This window comes from Vulpes lagopus, chromosome 6 (genome assembly GCF_018345385.1).
Source record: "Vulpes lagopus strain Blue_001 chromosome 6, ASM1834538v1, whole genome shotgun sequence".
Classification (NCBI taxonomy): Eukaryota; Metazoa; Chordata; class Mammalia; order Carnivora; family Canidae; genus Vulpes; species Vulpes lagopus.
Window position 1 is genome coordinate 25,281,987 of NC_054829.1, and position 18,863 is coordinate 25,300,849.

At 38.6% G+C, this 18,863-nt stretch overlaps 1 protein-coding gene and 1 pseudogene across 6 annotated transcripts in view; both read left to right on the top strand.

The window, feature by feature from the left end:
• Positions 1 to 18,426, top strand: part of MLH3 (mutL homolog 3) — a 31,651-nt gene extending 13,225 nt beyond the window's left edge. For all 6 annotated transcript variants that reach the window (XM_041758406.1, XM_041758407.1, XM_041758411.1 and 3 more), the window contains 7 exons: positions 3,000 to 3,071; positions 4,315 to 4,426; positions 5,421 to 5,580; positions 13,502 to 13,525; positions 13,632 to 13,710; positions 14,934 to 15,085; positions 16,077 to 18,426. In XM_041758406.1, coding sequence (XP_041614340.1) covers positions 3,000 to 3,071; positions 4,315 to 4,426; positions 5,421 to 5,580; positions 13,502 to 13,525; positions 13,632 to 13,710; positions 14,934 to 15,085; positions 16,077 to 16,199 — 722 coding nt within the window. In that variant the 3' untranslated portion in view covers positions 16,200 to 18,426. The remainder of the gene's footprint in view (positions 1 to 2,999; positions 3,072 to 4,314; positions 4,427 to 5,420; positions 5,581 to 13,501; positions 13,526 to 13,631; positions 13,711 to 14,933; positions 15,086 to 16,076) is intronic.
• Positions 5,591 to 7,303, top strand: LOC121492997 (annotated as a pseudogene).
• Positions 18,427 to 18,863: the final 437 nt, after the last annotated feature.

Genomic DNA, 18,863 nt, shown 5'->3' on the forward strand with positions numbered 1-18,863 from the left:
AGCAGTTGAGTGTCTGCCTTCGGCTCAGGATGTGATCCCAGAGTTCTGGGACTGAGTCCTACATTGGGCTCCTGCATGGAGCCTGCTTCTCCTCCCTCTGCCCGTGTCTCTGCCTCTGTCTCTGTGTCTCTCATGAATTAATAAATAAAATAATAAAATCTTAAAAAATAAAATAATAAAAAATAATAAAATTATACTGAAATTAATACCATATACTCATAAATTGGCATTTTGTATTACATATTTCCACCTATGATAAAATATAGTTGTTCAGTTATGATACCCCAAAGAATAAAGATTCATTCATTTATTCCATAAATACTTATTGTCTATTATGTGCTGGGTGCTAAGAGTATAACAGATAAAATCCTTGACCTTATGAAACTGCCATTCTGTTGTGTTAGAATATCGAAATACAGCTTCTGACATGATTACATTATCTTCATATATTCTGCTTCATTCAAGACATACAAAATGTTGTGAACCTTATGTAGATTGTGAATCAATCTGCTACCATCAGGTACAAGATTGATTTCTGAGGGTCCCTGACTCTTGATAATTCACACCAAAGCCAGTTTCAAGTTTAAGGTTACTCCCTCATAATTTTTTATTTATTCCATTGTTTTGCCCAATACAGGATGTTCTGTATTCATCACAACCAGCTGCAACTCCTCCTATTCTCAAAGGAATTTAAAATTCAACATTTTGGGGCCTAATCCTGTGATTGAGCGTCAGAAAAATTATTTCCTTTTTCCCTTAAGTCTTAAGCTTTCATGCCATGAATTTGATGGTGTTTTAGAAATAGTAGATTCTTTAGTAGAAATGGGAAAAACAGGAATTATCTATTTTTGATCAAATTAAAGAGGAGAACTTTGATTTCAATATAACCAATAGCAATAAACCTCAACCCTTTGGCCCCAAGTAATAAAATTACGAGATAAAAAGATGTACTAAGGTAATGGAGAGTCAGTCCTCCTGTCAATGAGAAGGAGATTTCCCTGTAGGTTTGGCTTTTTGGGTCAGGACACTCTGCCTTCTCTCTTGCACTTGAGAGTCAAAACCCTTGCTACTCAAAAGCTTGGTCTATAAATAGCATCACTTGGGAGTTTGTTAGAATTGTAGCATCTTGTGTCTCATCTCTACTGAATCAGAATCTGCATTTTGATAAGATCCACAGGTGATATGTATGACCATCAAAGTTTGAGAAACCTGAGTCTAAAACAAGGCAAACTATGGCTGTGAGCCAAATCCAACCATGACCTGCTTTTGTGCACCCAGGAAGTAAGAATGGTTTTTAAATTTTTAAGTGGTTGAAAAAAGCAAAAGAATAATATTTCTTGACACATTAAGATTCTATGAAATTATGGGAAGCCTGGGTGGCTCAGTGGTTGAGCGTCTGCCTTCCGCTCATGGCATGATCCTGTGTTGGGGGATCGAGTCCCGCATCAAGCTCCCCACATGGAGCCTGCTTCTCCCTCTGCCTGTGTCTCTGCCCCTCTCTCTCTCTCTTGCTCACTTTCTCTGTGTCTCTCATGAATAAATAAAATCTTTAAAAACTATATGAAAGTAATATTTCAGTATCTATAAATAAAGTTTTATTGGAACACAGCTACAGTGTTCATATATTATCTGTGACTGCTTTGGTTCAAAAGGAATAGTTGAGTAGTGGTGACAGAAACCATATGTCCTAAAAAGCCTAAAATATTTACTATCGGGCCCTTCACAGAAAAAATTTGCTGATCTCTGATCTAAAGTATACTAGATGAGGCAGCCCGGTGGCTCAGTGGTTTAGCACTGCCTTCAGCCCAGGTGTGATCCTGGGGACCTGGGATCGAGTCTCACGTCAGGCTGCCTGGGTGGAGCCTGCTTCTCCCGCTGCCTGTGTCTCTGCCTCTCTCTCTGTCTCTGTCTCTCATGAATGAATGAATGAATGAATGAATGAATAAATAAATAAATAAATAAATAAATAAATAAATAAATAAAATCTTTAAAAAAATTTTTTTAAAAAGTATACTAGATCTGGCAGGCCACCTTTTTAATATGTAAAGGGTTTGTGAGAAAAGTTTAAATTGGCTAGAAGAAGCCTGTTTTTTAAAATAATTCTAATTACACTTAAATTTAAAATATGTATTATTATATACTGTAAATCAACAAATTGAATTTATGTGTTTGGTTATAATGTTTTTTTTTTTTTAATTTTTATTTATTTATGATAGTCACACACACAGAGAGAGAGAGAGAGAGGCAGAGACATAGGCAGAGGGAGAAGCAGGCTCCATGCACTGGGAGCCTGATGTGGGATTCGATCCCGGGTCTCCAGGATCGTGCCCTGGGCCAAAGGCAGGCGCCAAACCGCTGCGCCACCCAGGGATCCCCGGTTATAATGTTTCTTAAAGTGAATCACATCTGTCATTTGTTATAAGTGTACTCCCTGGAGAAAAAAAAGTATACTAGAATTACATTCTTCCTGGGGTTCAGAGTAGCTTACAAATCAAATTCAGGTGATTATAATAATGTGTTTAAGGTCCTTCATTTTATCAGTCTGAATTAATAAAACAAAATCAGTATTTAAACATTTTTAAAATTTATTTATTTGAGAGAAAGAGAGTGAGAAGCTGACTCCCAGCTGAGCAGGGAGCCTGATTCAGGACCCGATCCTCAATCCCAGGACTCTGGGATCATGACCTCAACCGACTGAGCCACCCCAGGCACCCTGCAAAATCAGTATTAAACATTAGGAATGTAGGGCTTTCCCCTTGTTTTATTAATGAAATACCAATGAACTAAAGAGTTTTTCATCAGGGATAAATTTGTAGTTTTCTCCATATTTCAATTTTTAAGAAATGAAAGATACAACTGTTACTACTAAGTATGTGTGTTTCCCTTATGCTTATGTTGTTAAATAGTTTGAATTAATCTTTTTTCCCTTCCACACAACATGATGATTTTAATCTTGATCTGTGAATTTGAAGCTTCAGTAACCCTTACTAATCTTCCAGGTGGAAACCTACTAGTCTTAGTGGATCAGCATGCTGCCCATGAGCGTGTCCGTTTAGAGCAGCTGATAACCGGTAAGGATCTGTTTGGGACTAGAAAAGATTTGAGACTCCCCTGCAGAACTTGTATACTTAAGGAGTTTTTCTAACTGTGACTGTTGTGAGGAAGGATGAACTGTATGTTCAAAAAATTAAGCTGAAATCTTCTGGTTTGGCTTCTATAACCGAAAGAATGTAGTGATTCACTTTACTGATTCAGACTTGGTGGTCTTACATGGTCAAAGATATATAGTGTCATTCATTTATTATTGACCTTAAGGGTTCGGTACATAAGAATTAGGCTACTTTCTTATGACATCCAACACAAAGATATGCCGCTGTGTATGGCCATATGCTTTTGGTATACATATCTTCTTCACACCTCATCAGACAGAGACTACCAACTCAGAGGGCCCAATATATTGTTTTTATTTTAAAATTGTTTTTGAATGCATGGTATAATCAAATAAGTTCAAATTTGAAAGGTACAAAATGGAATATAATAAAGTCTCCTTTTTGCCCTTGTTCCTCATCTCTCCTAGTTTCTCCACCCAGAGACAGCCAGTATCACTAATTTGTTACATGTTTTTCCAGAGTCAGTATGTGGTTTTTAATCTTTGCTACCCTCTTTTCTCATCATGAGGTAGTGTGTTCTCCAAATGGTAAAATCCCAGGAAAATCTTTACTCCTATGGTCAAGTAATGGAAAATTAATGTCAAAGAGTTAGGAGAGGACCTAGGAAGACTAGAATGGCAATACTTCCATATTCACTTTTCCTTATGAAATGAAGAATAATTGTTGAGAAAGATACAGTAAAACTAGTGTTAGGAAAATTTGCTACAGTCTCAGAACCATTTGAGAACAGTACTGATCAGTTCTCTTCAGAGACTGGGAAACCCTTCTGAAGGAATGGGGAAGCCTTCTTGAGCCAGATTTTATAGTAAACCAATTTATTTCCTCAGTAATCAACATTACTCCCCCCACCACATTATTAAAACCACATTTATTGACTCTCTCCGGGAACATTGCATTGTTCATTTCAACGTAAGATTTATGTTTTACATTTCTTGTTTTGGAAAATACTGGTGAAATGAATAAATGGACTGGATATTGACTAGTTTGATGTTAATAATGGAAATTCAAAGCCTAAAACTGAACATTGAACACATCGCTAAGCACAGTAATAATTAACATGGCTGTGCCTTATCATGCCTTACTTTTATCTGATTCTAGAAGACTTCACTTCCTACGCCTAACCCATTCATCTTTTTCCCAATAGATTCCTATGAGAAGCAACAGCCACAGGGCTCTGGTCGGAAAAAACTACTGTCTTCCACTGTAAGTCCTCCACTAAAAATAAGAGTGACAGAGGAACAAAGGAGACTCTTACGGTTAGTACCACCGTGAGGATGTGATATTTATGGTATAAGCTCCGACAGTAATTCTATGAGGAAATATTGTTCCTTCTTTCAGATGAGGCACCTGAGACCAAAGGGAGGTTACATGACTTGTTCAAGGTCATAATTCTTGAGTGGCTTTCAGATGCAGGTCTTCTGACTCCCAGTGCTGTTCTTTCCACTATATCACAGCTGTTGAGTATAGGATAGAGTTTCCTTGATAATTTTTTCCAGCAGTTGGCTTAGAATACTCTTACCATTTCTTGGAAAAGTCCATGTTTATGCTGTGCTGTTTCTAAAAGCAAAGTTGCTGCAGTAATTGCTTCCATTCTGCTTTGCCTCGGTGCATTCTAGATTCTTAGTTTTCATTACCATAATCATACTGAGGAGAAAGTAAAACACTGGGCCGCGAGGAAGGGGTAAATCATATGGTGAGTCACAAGATAGGACATTTTCCCACTTTGGGGCTGCACAAGTTATTGGAAATAAAAAAAGGATCATCTCTGAATTTATGTCAGGATTGGGAATATGCTACTGCCAATAAATCTTTTTCCCTGAGCCATAATTTATAATAGAGACAGATCCATTTATTTACATCCCATTAATCAGGACTTCTCAGTTCCTACGGCTATTAATTACCTCCTGCTTTAATGTTGATTCAAAACATTCTCAACCCTTTTATTTGTGCCAAACTCCTTGAAATGCCAGCAATGAGGAGAAGTTAGTAATCCCTCAGTGAAGAATAAAACTTAGGAACAAGATTTAGAAACAAATGGATTCTCTCAATGGAAAAGAAAAAAAAAAAAGAAAGTTACTATAATTCAAAAAGGAAATTTGATAGTAAAATCCTAAACAAATGACCATAAGTATGAGAAAAACAATACAACTTTTAAAACTTGTGGCAGCTTTTGAGAAATCATCCAGCATTTGGAACTAGTACTGAAATGCAAATGAAGTAATACTTTTGTAATTGAAGTTATCTCTTTAGGTGTTACCACAAAAATCTGGAAGATCTGGGCCTTGAAATTCTATTTCCAGACACCAATGATTCTCTGGTCCTTGTAGGGAAAGTACCACTCTGTTTTATAGAAAGAGAAGCCAATGAACTTCGAAGAGGAAGATCTCCTGTGACCAGGAATATTGTAGAGGTAAGACAGAGCTTCACATGTTGAGGAAATTGCTAAGTGAAGGGTAACCTCCTGTTTTCTTTAGAAATTCTCTATATTCATCTTTTATCCAACAAGCATGTATGAGATACCTTCTATGTGCCAGGTGCTAGAGATTCAAAAATGAATTAGCTCAAGGTGGAGAAGGATGTTTACATAATTACAAATACAATGCAATTTGGCCAGAAGAGGTATGTTCAAAAGTACTGTTACAGAGTAATCCGAGCTTCTTCCAGACATGCCTCTCTCCGGGTTTCATGGAGTTTCCTCACAGCATGGCCCCCAAGCGCCAGTCCTAACTCGCACCTCAAATGAAGAAACCCAAGAAACCGAAGCTCCCTCCTGCCCCCAAGTGTGAGGAGACGTCGACCTCTCAGCACTTGCCGAAGGGAGAAAAAGAACAGCAAGAAGCAATTGAACACATGGATGAAGTACAAAGTGAAATAGACAGACTTAATGAGCAAGCCAGTGAGGAGATTTTAAAAGTAGAACAGAAATATAACAAACTCCTCCAATCATTTTTTCAGAAGAGGTCGGAACTGTTCGCCAAAATCCCCAATTTTTGGGTAATAACAATTTGTTAACCATCCACAAGTGTCTGCACTGCTTGGGGAGGAGGATGAAGAGGCGCTGCATAATTTGACAAGAGTTGAAGTGACAGAATTTGAAGATATTAAATCAGGTTACAGAATAGATTTTTATTTTGATGAAAACCTTTACTTCAAAAATAAAGTTCTCTCCAAAGAATTTCATCTGAATGAGAGTGGTGATCCATCTTCAAAGTCCACTGAAATCAAATGGAAATCTGGAAAGGATTTGATGAAACGTTTAAGTCAAACACAGAATAAAGCCAGCAGGAAGAGACAGCACGAGGATACAGAAAGCTTCTTCACCTGGTTTACTGACCATTCTGATGCAGGTGTAGATGAGTTAAGAGAGGTCAAGAGGTCATCAAAGATGATATTTGGCCAAATCCATTACAGTACTACGTGGTTCCTGATATGCATGATGATGAAGGAGAAGATGATGGTGATGATGATGAAGAAGAATGAGGATTGGAAGATACTGATGAAGAAGGAGATGAGGGAAAAAAAAAGGAGATGAGGATGAAGGTGAAGAAGATGAAGATGATGATGAGGGGGAGGAAGGAGAGGAGGATGAAGGAGAGATGACTAATGGAACACTGATGGATTCCAACCTTCCTTTTTTAATTTCCTCCAGTCCCTGGGAGCAAGTTGTGGCTCTTTTTTTTTTTTCCCTCCTCTTGTGCTCATTTGCCCTGTTTTTTAAAGTCTCTTTTCTCTCCCTTTATACCGTGTTTCTCAACTTATTTGGAGGGAAATACCTTGAGCAGAATACAGCAGGAAAAGAATCTCTACCCCTTTCTGTTCCAAATTCATTTTTATTCCTTCCTGTCTCAACAAAAACTTTATGGAATCAACACCACCATGCTCTGTGGGAAAAAAAAAAAACCTGTTCCCTTAGCTTGCTGGAAGCTGGAGGGTGCTAGGCCCCTGTGTAGTAGTGCATAGAATTCTAGCTTTTGTCCTCCTTTCTCTGTATACTGGGCTCAGAGATTATACTGTGTCTCTAAGTGAATATAGACAGTTAGCGTTTACCAACATGTACCTGTCTACTTTCTCTTGTTTAAAAAAATAAAAAAAAAAACTTAAAAAAATGGGGTTATAGAAGGTCAGCAATGGGTGGGTTTAAGATGTTTGGGTGGGTTAAGTGGGCATTTTGACAACATGGCTTCTCCTTTGGCGTGTTTAATTGTGGTGTTTAATGGACATCCTTGCAGTTTAAGATGACGCTTTTAAAATCAAACTCTCCGGGATCTCTGGGTGGCTCAGAGGTTTAGCGCCTGCCTTTGGCCCAGGGATCGAGTCCCACGTCAGGCTCCCTGCATGGAGCCTGCTTCTCCCTCTGCCTCTGTCTCTGCCTCTGTCTCTCGGTGTCTCTCATGAATAAATAAATAAATCTAAAAACTAAATAAATGAATAAAATAAAATAAAACTCTCCTAATGATGACCTGAGCCCTGCGACTCGATAGGAGAATCAGCAGAACCAGTAGGATCTTATTTGGAATTGGCATTCTCTTGTAATTTTGATCCTGTTTATTTTTAAATTTTCTTTTTGTTTCACTGGAAAGGAAAGATGCTCAGTTTTAAACATTAAAAGTGTACAAGTTGCTTTGTTACAGTAAAACTAAATGTGTGCACACACACACACAAAAGTGCTGTTATGGAAATACAGAATGATTACTGTGCCCAGGGGGATGGAGGTCAAGGAAACTGTCACAGGAAAGCTGTTTTTTTTCCTTAGGAAAAATCTTGTAAAACATTAGGAGCCTGTGAAGTACAGAAGAGAAGAGAAGGGCATTCTCAACAGAACAACTGATATCAGAGACTCAGAGCAGATCCTGTGTTTAGGGAACTACCAGTATATATGGCTTGAATGAAGATATGTATGTAATGGTGGACTAGATGAGGCTAGATAGGTCATAAAGGAATTTAGCATACTCTGCTAAGTAGTTTGCATTTCATCCTCCACATATATGCTTTGGGAAAAGTCTGGAAAGCTGCTAGTGGAATGTGGCTTTGGAAGTCTTGAAAATAGCCATTACTTCTACTTTACTTATGTGTTTCATTCTTTTTTTTTTTTTTCCCAAGCCCACCATGGGGCTTGAACTCACAAGCCTGAGATCAAGACCTGAGCTCAGATCAAGTTAACTGCTTAACAGACTGAGCCACACAGGCGCCCCACACCTTATTTTTTACAACAAACAATTTTTTGTCTTTGCTACCTTTTCTTTCCTCCTTTCTGGTTTTCTATTAGAGTTTTCTTTTTTTCCCCTTTTTTCTCTCTGCTAGTTTAGAAGTTACATATTCCATTTGTATTCCTTTAGATAGCCTTAAACTTCAGCCTTAACAAAGTTTCAGGTAATTTGTTTCTCTGTTCTCTTCCTAAACAGTACAAAAATCTTACATCCCTTTATCTTCCATCACTCCCCTCCCATCTTCCATGTTGTTGCTCAGTATTTTAACTCTACCTTGTTTTTAATCTCCTTAGCAGTCATTAATTTTTAGTCAATGTTGGGATCCCTGGGTGGCGCAGCGGTTTGGCGCCTGCCTTTGGCCCAGGGCGCGATCCTGGAGACCCGGGATTGAGTCCCACGTCGGGCTCCCGGTGCATGGAGCCTGCTTCTCCCTCTGCCTATGTCTCTGCCTCTCTCTCTCTCTCTCTCTCTCTCTCTCTCTCTCTCTGTGACTATCATAAATAAATAAAAAAATTTAAAAAAAAAATTAAAAAAAAAATTTTTAGTCAGTGTTTATTTAGATTAAACCAAAACATTTAGCAGAATCTTTGTTCACTGTTGCTCCTTGAATCCTACTGTTCATTCTGTATTCAGCTCTCTTTTTACCAAAATTTTTTAAGAGTTCTTTTACTAAAAGTCCATAAATAATAAACTGTCTTTGAAAATGTCTTTATTTTGCCTTCACACTTGCATGGTTGTCTAGTTTAAAATAGAATTCCACGTTGTCAGTTATCCCTCAACATTTTGAGAGAATTCCCTTACTTTGACATTCTGTATGCCATTGGAGTCCACTGTCTGAAGAGGAGGTCCCTTTTCTGAAGAGGAGGAGCAGCAGGAGGAGAAGGAGGACCAACCAGGAGACAACGAGGAGGAGTCTTGCCAGGAGTCCCAGGAGGAGCACGCGGGAAATGACACCAAGGCAGTTATTAAAGCCCGGGATGAGAAGATTGCTAAATATCAGAAGTTTCTAAACAAAGCCAAAGCTAAGAAATTTTCAGCAGTCAGAATATCCAAGGGACTAAGTGAAAAGATTTTTGCAAAATCTAAAGAGCAGAGAGCAGCTGAAGAAGTTGTAGAAGACACAGCACCTACCAAAAGGGGAAAGAAGAGGAAGGCACAGAGGGAAGAGGACCATTCAAATAAAACTCGCAGAATGCTTACATCTAAGGAACGGAGGCGAGCGGCCCGGCAGCAACAGTCCAAGAAAGTTGGTGTATGCTACTATGAAACACACAATGTGAAAAATAGGAACAGGAACAAAAAGAAGACCAATGACTCAGACGGACAGAAACACAAACACAAAAAATTCAAACACAAGCAGTAACATTTTAAAAGTTTATTAAATTATACAAAAATATGCAGTTAAAAGAAAAAGTTATCATTACTTTATAAGTAATCTGATTTTCCTTCTGGTGAGGGCTTTTCTTTGCCTTTAGTGTTCTGCAATTTCTTTTTTTTTTTTTTTAAAAAGAAGGGATCTTCTTTTTTTTTTTAATTTTTATTTATTTATGATAGTCATACACACAGAGAGAGAGAGAGAGAGAGAGAGAGGCAGAGACACAGGCAGAGGGAGAAGCAGGCTCCATGCACCGGGAGCCCGACGTGGGATTCGATCCCAGGTCTCCAGGATCGCGCCCTGGGCCAAAGGCAGGCGCTAAACCACTGCGCCACCCAGGGATCCCTGCAATTTCACTATAATATATCTTGCTTCCATTTTCTTGAGATTAATCATGCTTCTTCCATTTGGAAAATGTACAGTTATTATCACTTCAAGCACTGCTGCTTCTGCCACTCTCTCTTGTCTCCTAGAAATCTTACATTTTTAACTTCTCTGTCATATTTCCCATTGTCTTACCTCTTTGTGACGCATTCTGGGAAATTTCCTCATTTATCTTCCAGTGAACTAAATTCTCTCTTTACCTACTCTTTAATCAGATATTTAACTGATCTACTAAGCTTTTTTTTTTTTTTTAAGTGACTGTTTTTTACTTCCAGAATTACGATTAGGTTCTTTCTCAGATATATCTGTTCTTTTTTTCATAGTGTTCTGTTCATTGTGGTTTCTGCTCCTTATGTATCTCTAGCTCTGTTTGGAGCACAGGCAAATCCACATGAACCCAGTCTATCATTTCTCCAGAAATCTGAATTACTTTAGTCATATCTAAAAATAAAAATGAGAAGATTGATTTAGTGGATAAATTGTGTGATAGATTGATACAGGAAAGGTTTGAGGTGTGGGGTACAGTTGAGAGGCTATTGCACTGGCTCAAATAGGAGAAGATGAGGGCCTAAGTCAACAGCATTGGGAATGGAGAGAAGGGATATATTCAAAACATAAGTTGGAAGATAGAATCCACGGAACCCTAACAATAGAAAGTATAAAAGGATAAAGGAGAAAAGATAAGATAGGATTCTGAAGGTTCTAGTTTGGATGACTAGAAGGATGGTGGTGCCATTGACAGAAGAAAGCAGTAGAGGAGGAGGGGTACATCTGCCTAGGGAGTTAGACTATGAGCCTGGGGGCACCTGGGTGGCTCAGTCAGTTAAGCATCTGCCTTCCATTGGAGTCATAATCCCAGGGTCCTGATCAAGTCCCACATCAAGCTCCCTGCTCAGCTTCTCTCTCTCCCTCTGCTGCTTCCCCTGCTTGTTCTCTCTCTCTCTCTCTCTCTGTCTCTCTGTCAAATAAATAAAATCTTAAAAAAAATAGATTATACTGGGTTTAGATGCCCTGAATGTGCCTTTAAGTGGGGATGTCTAGTGGATAGACAGACTTACAGATCTAGTGCTTGGGAAAGAAGCCTGGGCTATATGTACTATCTGGGAGTTAACTGTTTATATTTTGATCATATCTGAAGCTGGAGAAGGAAGTGTGAGTGTCTAGGGAGAATGTGAACAACAAAAAGAGAGGAGAACAAAGGGTGAAGTTGATGGAACACCAGCATTCAGGGTGCATATGTTTTGGCAAAGGTCTGGAAAGCCACTGCTGAAAAGAAGAAACTGGAAAGGATGATTGAAAATTTTGGTCAGAGAGAAAGGAAGAAAATCAGGAAAAAAGTAGTATTGCTAAAGCCAGTGGAAGTTTTAAGCAAGAAGGGAATGGTCCAATAATAGTCATAAAGCTTAAAAAGTTGTATTTGGCAATCATGAGGACAGTGGTTTCATGGTGGAATCTGTTCCTGGGAGTGGGGGTGCAGAAGACATTGCTATGGGTCAGAGAGGGAGTGGAGGGGGAGGAGGTGGAGCTGAGTAGACTGCTCTTTCAAGATCTCTGTCTGCATACAGAAGAAGAGAGAGGGTGGTAGCTAAAGGTTAGGGGTGGTCTGAAGTGTGGGGCAGGACACAGGGTTGAGGAAAGATTTTTGATTGTTTTCAGATGGAAGAGACTTAAGCATGTCTGTAGGTTAAGGATGAGAAGACATTTGAGAGGAAGAGGCAATTAATAATGCCAGCTTTTGGATTAGCATGAGTTTAGCCCTTCCAAAATTGCTCTTTGATCAGACAACTTTTGCTTTGCTTTTAGCAGTACTCTTTTTCGCAGCACAGCCTTGTTCTCCAAGGCTCCTCCTCCAAACTGTCTTAAATCCAAAAGATAGGATCTGTTAGAATCTTTTATTGTAATTCAATCCCTAAGTATTTAACCAGAAAATTATAATAAAAACTTTTCCCAAAATGACTTCAAAGACTACTGGTAAGGAGTTTACTTCAAATTGAAATAAGGCTTATGGCTTCAGAAAATCTTGACTATGTCAAGTCACACTGATCAGGAGAGATTTTGTTGATTCTGGAAGAAGCTGGAACAGTTTTGGTGTCTTGGAAAGGAGGTAGCTACTTGGATCCTAACAGTTGAAAGATCACGAATATTTTCTATAAAGTTCTGTCCTCTAGCCTGATGAATGAGCCTTTTTAATATTTAAATTATCTAGAATTAATTGAACCATTGAAATGTGAAATGAACAGAGAATATGGTCTATCCCACCCCCCACCTCACTAGGCTTAAAAAAAATGGTATTTCTCAAGTCCTAGATGATCAAGCACAGGAGAGAATAGTAAAGAGGTTAAGTTTGATCACTGTTTGCATTGAGCTCTGGGGATCAGGTATTATGAGACATCTTTCTGTGTAGGTTTGTTTGGAAAAGCACATGGCTTTTGAAAAATACATGGTATCTACCCCCTAGCTTTTGGTAACTGCTTATTTATGAGCTTGGTAGACTAGAGTGTATATGAGGAAAAGAGGAAAATTTTCTGAGTCTGGTTCAAAAAGAAGATCTACCATATTGTACTCTTAAGAACGTGATTTATACATCACCAGTTCTACAGGTAAAAAAATCTTGTGTCTTCTTATAAAGAAATGATTAAATGTGCCTTATCTCAAAACACTTTTTTACCTCTAGAGGGTTAAACAGATTGGTAGCATGAAAAATTGCATCTGCTTTAAATTTCTTTGAAGTCCTCTTGTAAATATTAACATCTGCAGGGATAACTATTGAAAAGGCTACCCGAGGGACAGAGATATGCTAGTGAGGAGAAACTTCTCAACAAAATGCCTCAGAAAATAAGCTTTTTGACCTGAAGGGAATTGTCCAAAAAACCCACAGAAACACAAAAAACACAAAAACCTTGTGGGAACTACAGTAACTACTTATGTTTATGATATATCTAAGCAAGTGTCATACTCATTGCCCAGCTGTGTTGATGATTGTCGTGTATTTGTTCTGTTTGTGTATATTATTACACTTGTTCTGGCTAAGATCATAAATACAAACAGCCTCTTAGAATCCTTCCTGATATTTAGACTCAGTTGAATCATCAGGGCTGCTCTCAGCAGTTACATAACCTCATGAGTTATGAGCTGTCTCTGGAGGAAGTTTCAGTAGCTAAATATATTCTCTATTCAGTAGGAGTTCTATTAAATTGTCTTGGTATTTTCATATTCAGAGTGCCTCACAACAGATAAATTATTTGCACCTGAGTGCTATATTGCTGGAACTCTCTCCTTCAGGAGGTATATTTTTAAACCATAAAAGGATATAAAAGGGCAATTATAACAGTAGAGTAATGCCTCTTTTCCTCTATGCTTTGTAGGAATTTATTCGAGAACAAGTGGAGGTAAGCTTTTCTCTTATTTTGGGGTTTCACACAGAGGCACCTCACACAAAAGGCTCTATTGTCCCATTTCTTTTTCTCATTAATGGAGAATTTGTTTATGTATTAGCTACTCCAGACCACAGGAGGCATCCAGAGGACTTTGCCACTGACTGTCCAGAAGGTGTTGGCGTCCCAAGCCTGCCATGGTAAGTCTCAACACAGCAGCTCTTGAGTGCTTCTGTATGCTAAGCACTGGCAGGGGTACAGCAGTTATAAAAGGAGCGAAAGGCACATTTACTAGTCACTTCTTGGAGGGTACAATTTGGATCAAACTGAATACACTAAAAGTGAATACTAAAAAATTGCTTTTACAAACCAAAATACCAACACATACATTTGACCATAATTCCGACTGATACATACAAGTGGCGGAGTAACTCATGGAGGAGAGATGCATTTTGAGCCAAGTTTTGAATGAGCTGGATTCATAGGACAGAAGGGAAAGTTTACCCCAAGAGGTAGAAATAGTCCGTGCACAGACCCAAAGACAGGAACAAATTATTATATGAGGAGCAGCAAAGGATGCCAAGAAATTGGGCTGGTAAGGAAGATTGGAAGCCTACAACAAAAATGTATAATTACTGTATAATTATTTGTTTAATGTTTGTCTCTCACCTATTAGATTGATCATAAGCTCCGTGAGGGCAGAGACCATCTGTCTCATTCATTGCCTATCATAGCTCCTGCTACAAATTATATACTTATAAAATATTTGTTGACCAGAGAATGTATGCATAAAGGCAGGTTCTGACCACATGAGAGTTTTTGTTTGTTTGTTTGTTTGTTTATTCATGGAAGACACAGAGAGGCAGAGACACAGGCAGAGGGAGAAGGAGGCTCCCCAAGAGGAACCCAATGCAGGACTCGATCCCAGGACCCCAGGATCATGCCCTGAGCCAAAGGCAGATACTCAACCAGTGAGCCACTGAGGCATCCCCACATAAGAGTTTAGATCAGGAAGATTATTATTGAAATAGAAAAAAGCAAATAAAATGGGCATTGTAGGGAACAATAAGAGATACTGGTGAAAGATTGGCTAAAAGATGACCTCGATTTCACAACCTGGCAGAAGTAGGAAAATATTGCCCTTGCCTCTTGAGAAAAACTCTGAAAGCCAAATCCTAACAAGTTAAGGAATGCCTTTTATGAGGATTAGAAGGACAATGATTCCATAAGGAAAAGCTGAGAGACATGTTAGTCCTGAAGCCTTAGTTTCATCCAGTAAGCGCCAATCTCCAGCAGTGTTAAAGTCACATGAAAGAAGCTGAAGAAACATTTTACTTTTCCCAGATATTTGGCTCTGGCCCAGGGTCAGCACTGGTTTCCCACTATACACACCATAACCTTCTTGTTTCTGTCTTTCGTTTAGGGGCCATTAAGTTTAATGATGGCCTGAGCCGAGAGGAGAGCTGTCGCCTTATTGATGCTCTGTCTTGGTGCCAGCTGCCATTCCAGTGTGCCCATGGGAGACCTTCCATGCTGCCGTTAGCTGACATAGACCACTTGGGACAGGAAAAACAGGTATGGTAATGACTAACAGGAGAAGAGGGAGCAAAGTGTATCTTCTCTTTCTTGCTCAGCTCCTGTTAGCCAAATGTGATCTGTCTTAATCCTTTCCAAAATAACGAGCATTTTGAAAAGTGTGAATTGAGAGTTTATTTACATAAAGTCTCACCATTTCATCTTCTGTCTCAAAGTCAAAATGGAACTTAAGCTGCACTGTCAGATTACACACATGATGCCTTTGTATTTTGTACGCTAAACACATGTACAGACTGACATATCTTGAACATCTGTTGCCTACTGGCTCTTGGTTTGATAAGATAGAGAAGTTCTGTCTGGGGCTACAGAAAGTTGGTAGAAACACAGCAAATCCATTGCTAGCAAATATAGCCTAAACAGCCATTTGCTTGATGGTACTTGCTGGAAATGGTAGCCGTCCCTAAGGATCTCTGGAATTATGATTTGGGGATCATCAGGCAGGAAACCAAGCTTAGGAGATTTTCACATTATGGTTTGGCCTTGATTACTCAACAGCCAAGGAACAATGATGTGGATAATGCAATAAAGGCACAGAATGGTTTAAATTAAAGAACATTTTCTGTTCTTGTTATAATCTTAAATGAAACAGAACATGAGAACATAATAGGAATGTCCATGTTACTGCTTTCCAAAATCTTTTCTTTTGCCTGCCTTTCCTTGTAAGGGCTATAAAATCTTTCCTTGTGTGGAGTTTTCTGGTACTTTTGTTTTCTGATGCATCCAGTAGACTTTAATCCATTAAAAACTACTGTTTCATGTGACAATGAAAAAAAGTCCTGTTCTTATTCCTAAAGAGATGGGAATCTAGACTTAAAGTTTACAGTCCCACTTATCCTACGGAAATCTCTAATCTTTTCTGAATCCAGAAATTCGAAATCTGAACAGATTGGAATAGCCACAATTAGGAAATTTTTATATGCTACTTGGCTTTTCATGCTGCATATGGAAGTTATTCTCTTTCTTCCCACAGATTAAACCCAATCTTGCTAAACTTCAAAAAATGGCCCAGGCCTGGCATCTCTTTGGAAAAGCAGAAAGATGTAATACAAGGCAAAGCCTGGAGGCATCCATGCCTCCTTGTGAGCCACCATGAGAACAGAATTACTGACCTGTAAGGAACCAAAGGGATGCTAACTATATGCCTCTGAGCAGAGACCATGAGCAGCAGGTACCAGCAGAGTCCTGAGTTGGCCGGTGCCCCCAAGCAACATGATATTGGCCAATCTTGAGCAGATGATCCCTCCGAGCTAAAGAGAGTTCATTCGTCTGCAGCCATGGACACAGGAGGTTGCCCTATAATACCTACTTTTTATAACCTATGTAGAGATAAAATTTAATAATCAGTTGGTTCATTTGTGGGTTTTTGTTTTTTGTTGTTTTTTGTTGTTGTTGTTTTTGTTTTTTTGGTAGGGGGGAAGTGGTTTGGGAGCAGTTTGGTTTTGTTTTTGCAATTTTTTCCAGCCTTGTAGTTTGCATTAATGTGATTTGCCTGATGATGAATTGCTCATGATCCAGTCTGCCTTCCTAGACAGTCCATAGCCACACTCCATTGGTCCTTTCCTTACCCACAGTCTTCTTCACTTTTTGCTGCTTTACATCTTAAATTTCAGACAAAAATGTCCCCTGCAGTCTTCCATCAGGCCTGTAGTTAGATTATTTTAGGGATTAAAAACTATTGATAAAGAGAAACAAGGACAAGAATAGGATAGAATAGACAAAATTTCAAGTTGCTCTGGTTGTCTTATTTCCTCTTTAAAATCTCATTCACAGGCTCATATTGTTCATAACCCAATTAGTAAAAACGGTGAAAGGACTATGAACTTGTTTTTTAAATACAAGTTTTTTTGGTATTTTAAAAATATCTCTCTTGATGTGAAAGCAATTTTTCATATCAAAATGCAGCATTTATTCTTTCAACCTGACCAGATATGCCCTCTACATTTTCTCAGGTTCTTTTGGCCCCTTTGAAATCCTGTCTTAGTTTTTATTATAGTAGGCCTATCTAATGGCCTCATAATTTCATTTGGGACAGGACTGATCTTTGTGTAAACTCTTGTTGTGACATCCTTAATCTGTATGTCCTCTGCTTTTTTAGAAGGTTTGATTTCTGGTTAATAAAACTCAATAGACTAAGGTTTTACAGAAGGACAAAAAGAAAAGCAAAAAACCAGCTGGTAATGTTTATTGCAACTGGGATACAGTATAATGAGAAAGACGTTGCAGTGAGAATTTCCACTTTTGTATTTGCAGCCTGCTCAAATTGGCCTTTGTATCAATGGAATGATTTTTCTCATTTTTTAATACAGGAAACAAATTTGTGCTCATGGAAGAAAAGTTTGTTTGCCAGCAGCCCTGCAGTGATTCTTACAGGAGCAATGAAGTATTGCATTCATTAGTGTGTGTCTCAGAGAAGGTTCAGGAAAAGCCTTCACTGGTTTTCAAGGGGATCCTTGTAGAATTACGTAATTGGAACCCTGAAGAATAGGCACCACTGTCTAAAAATGGCCTTTATTCTTCTAAATACATATAAACGGTTTCATAGACTGGAAGACATGACCTTTGAAAGGAGGGTGTTTTCAGGGGATTTGCAAAGATGTCAGGGGCTCTGCCTCCAGGCCCAGTGGGGTGCTGTGGCCTCCGGACCTCTGCCTTCACTCTCCAGAGCTATATGGAGGCCAGCTGTCCTGGGAGTTTAAAAATTCTTAGGTTAGACCAATGTGTGAGATTAAAAAAAAATATTATGATACCTCTTATATTAGGATGGAGTGCAGTTTCAAAATGTTTTGCTATAATCCCAAACCATTGTTTCTTTTTTGAGAATAGCAGAGGATTAGAAAAAGTTCTCCATAAATTATGTAACCAGTCTTTCTGGCTAGCCGGCCTCAAGCAATGGAAGAGATAATTATCATGTTTTAATAATTTATAAACTCAGTTGCCTACATCAGCATAAAATGAACCTATTAGCCAAAAATATCTAACATTACCTTTATTGCCTATTAGGATTTTGTTTTGTTCTGTTTTGTTTTTAACTTACTTACAATAGAGCAGAGATATACTTAATTTTCTAAAACATGATAGTAGTAATCATTAACACTTTCATGGTGCTTTAAGGTTTACAAAATAATTTTTGCATATCTTTTTTGAATTTCTTGGCAACCCATGAGATAAGATGGTATTATGCTCCCCATTTTCTGAAGGCTGAAATATATTAAGTGATTTGTCTAAGATCACACAGATACTAAGTATTAGTAAAGCTGAGAATGGTAAAACAAGTTTTCTGGTTCTGATAACAAGAATAAATATTACCATTTATTAAGGGCCTCCTATATACCCAATGCTTTGTTTACATTACTTCTAGTTCTTCCAACAGTTCTGTTAGCAGGCTAGTATCTCTCTTACAGTGAGACTGCTGAGACTCGGAGCAGTTTCCCCTTTGGCAGAGAGAGCCAGAATTCAGACCCAGGTCTACGTGGCTTCACATAGCACACTCCTTCCCATTGTTAACCCATGCTGCCCATATATTTGCAGTTTGTTAGGGACCTACCAGTTTGTCAACTTAGTTCAGCTTTCTTAGAGTCTGGTTGGTGGACACTTCATTAACTTCAGAGTAAAACTTGACAGATGTGATGTGCAAAGAAGCCATCCTCAAGAGTTCCGTTTTTGGGAACATTCATCACAATTTTATTGAGCAGTAAGGGTGCATGCCTGCAAGAACTTAGCTTTAGTCAGGGAGAGAGACAAGGAAACTGAAAATCTA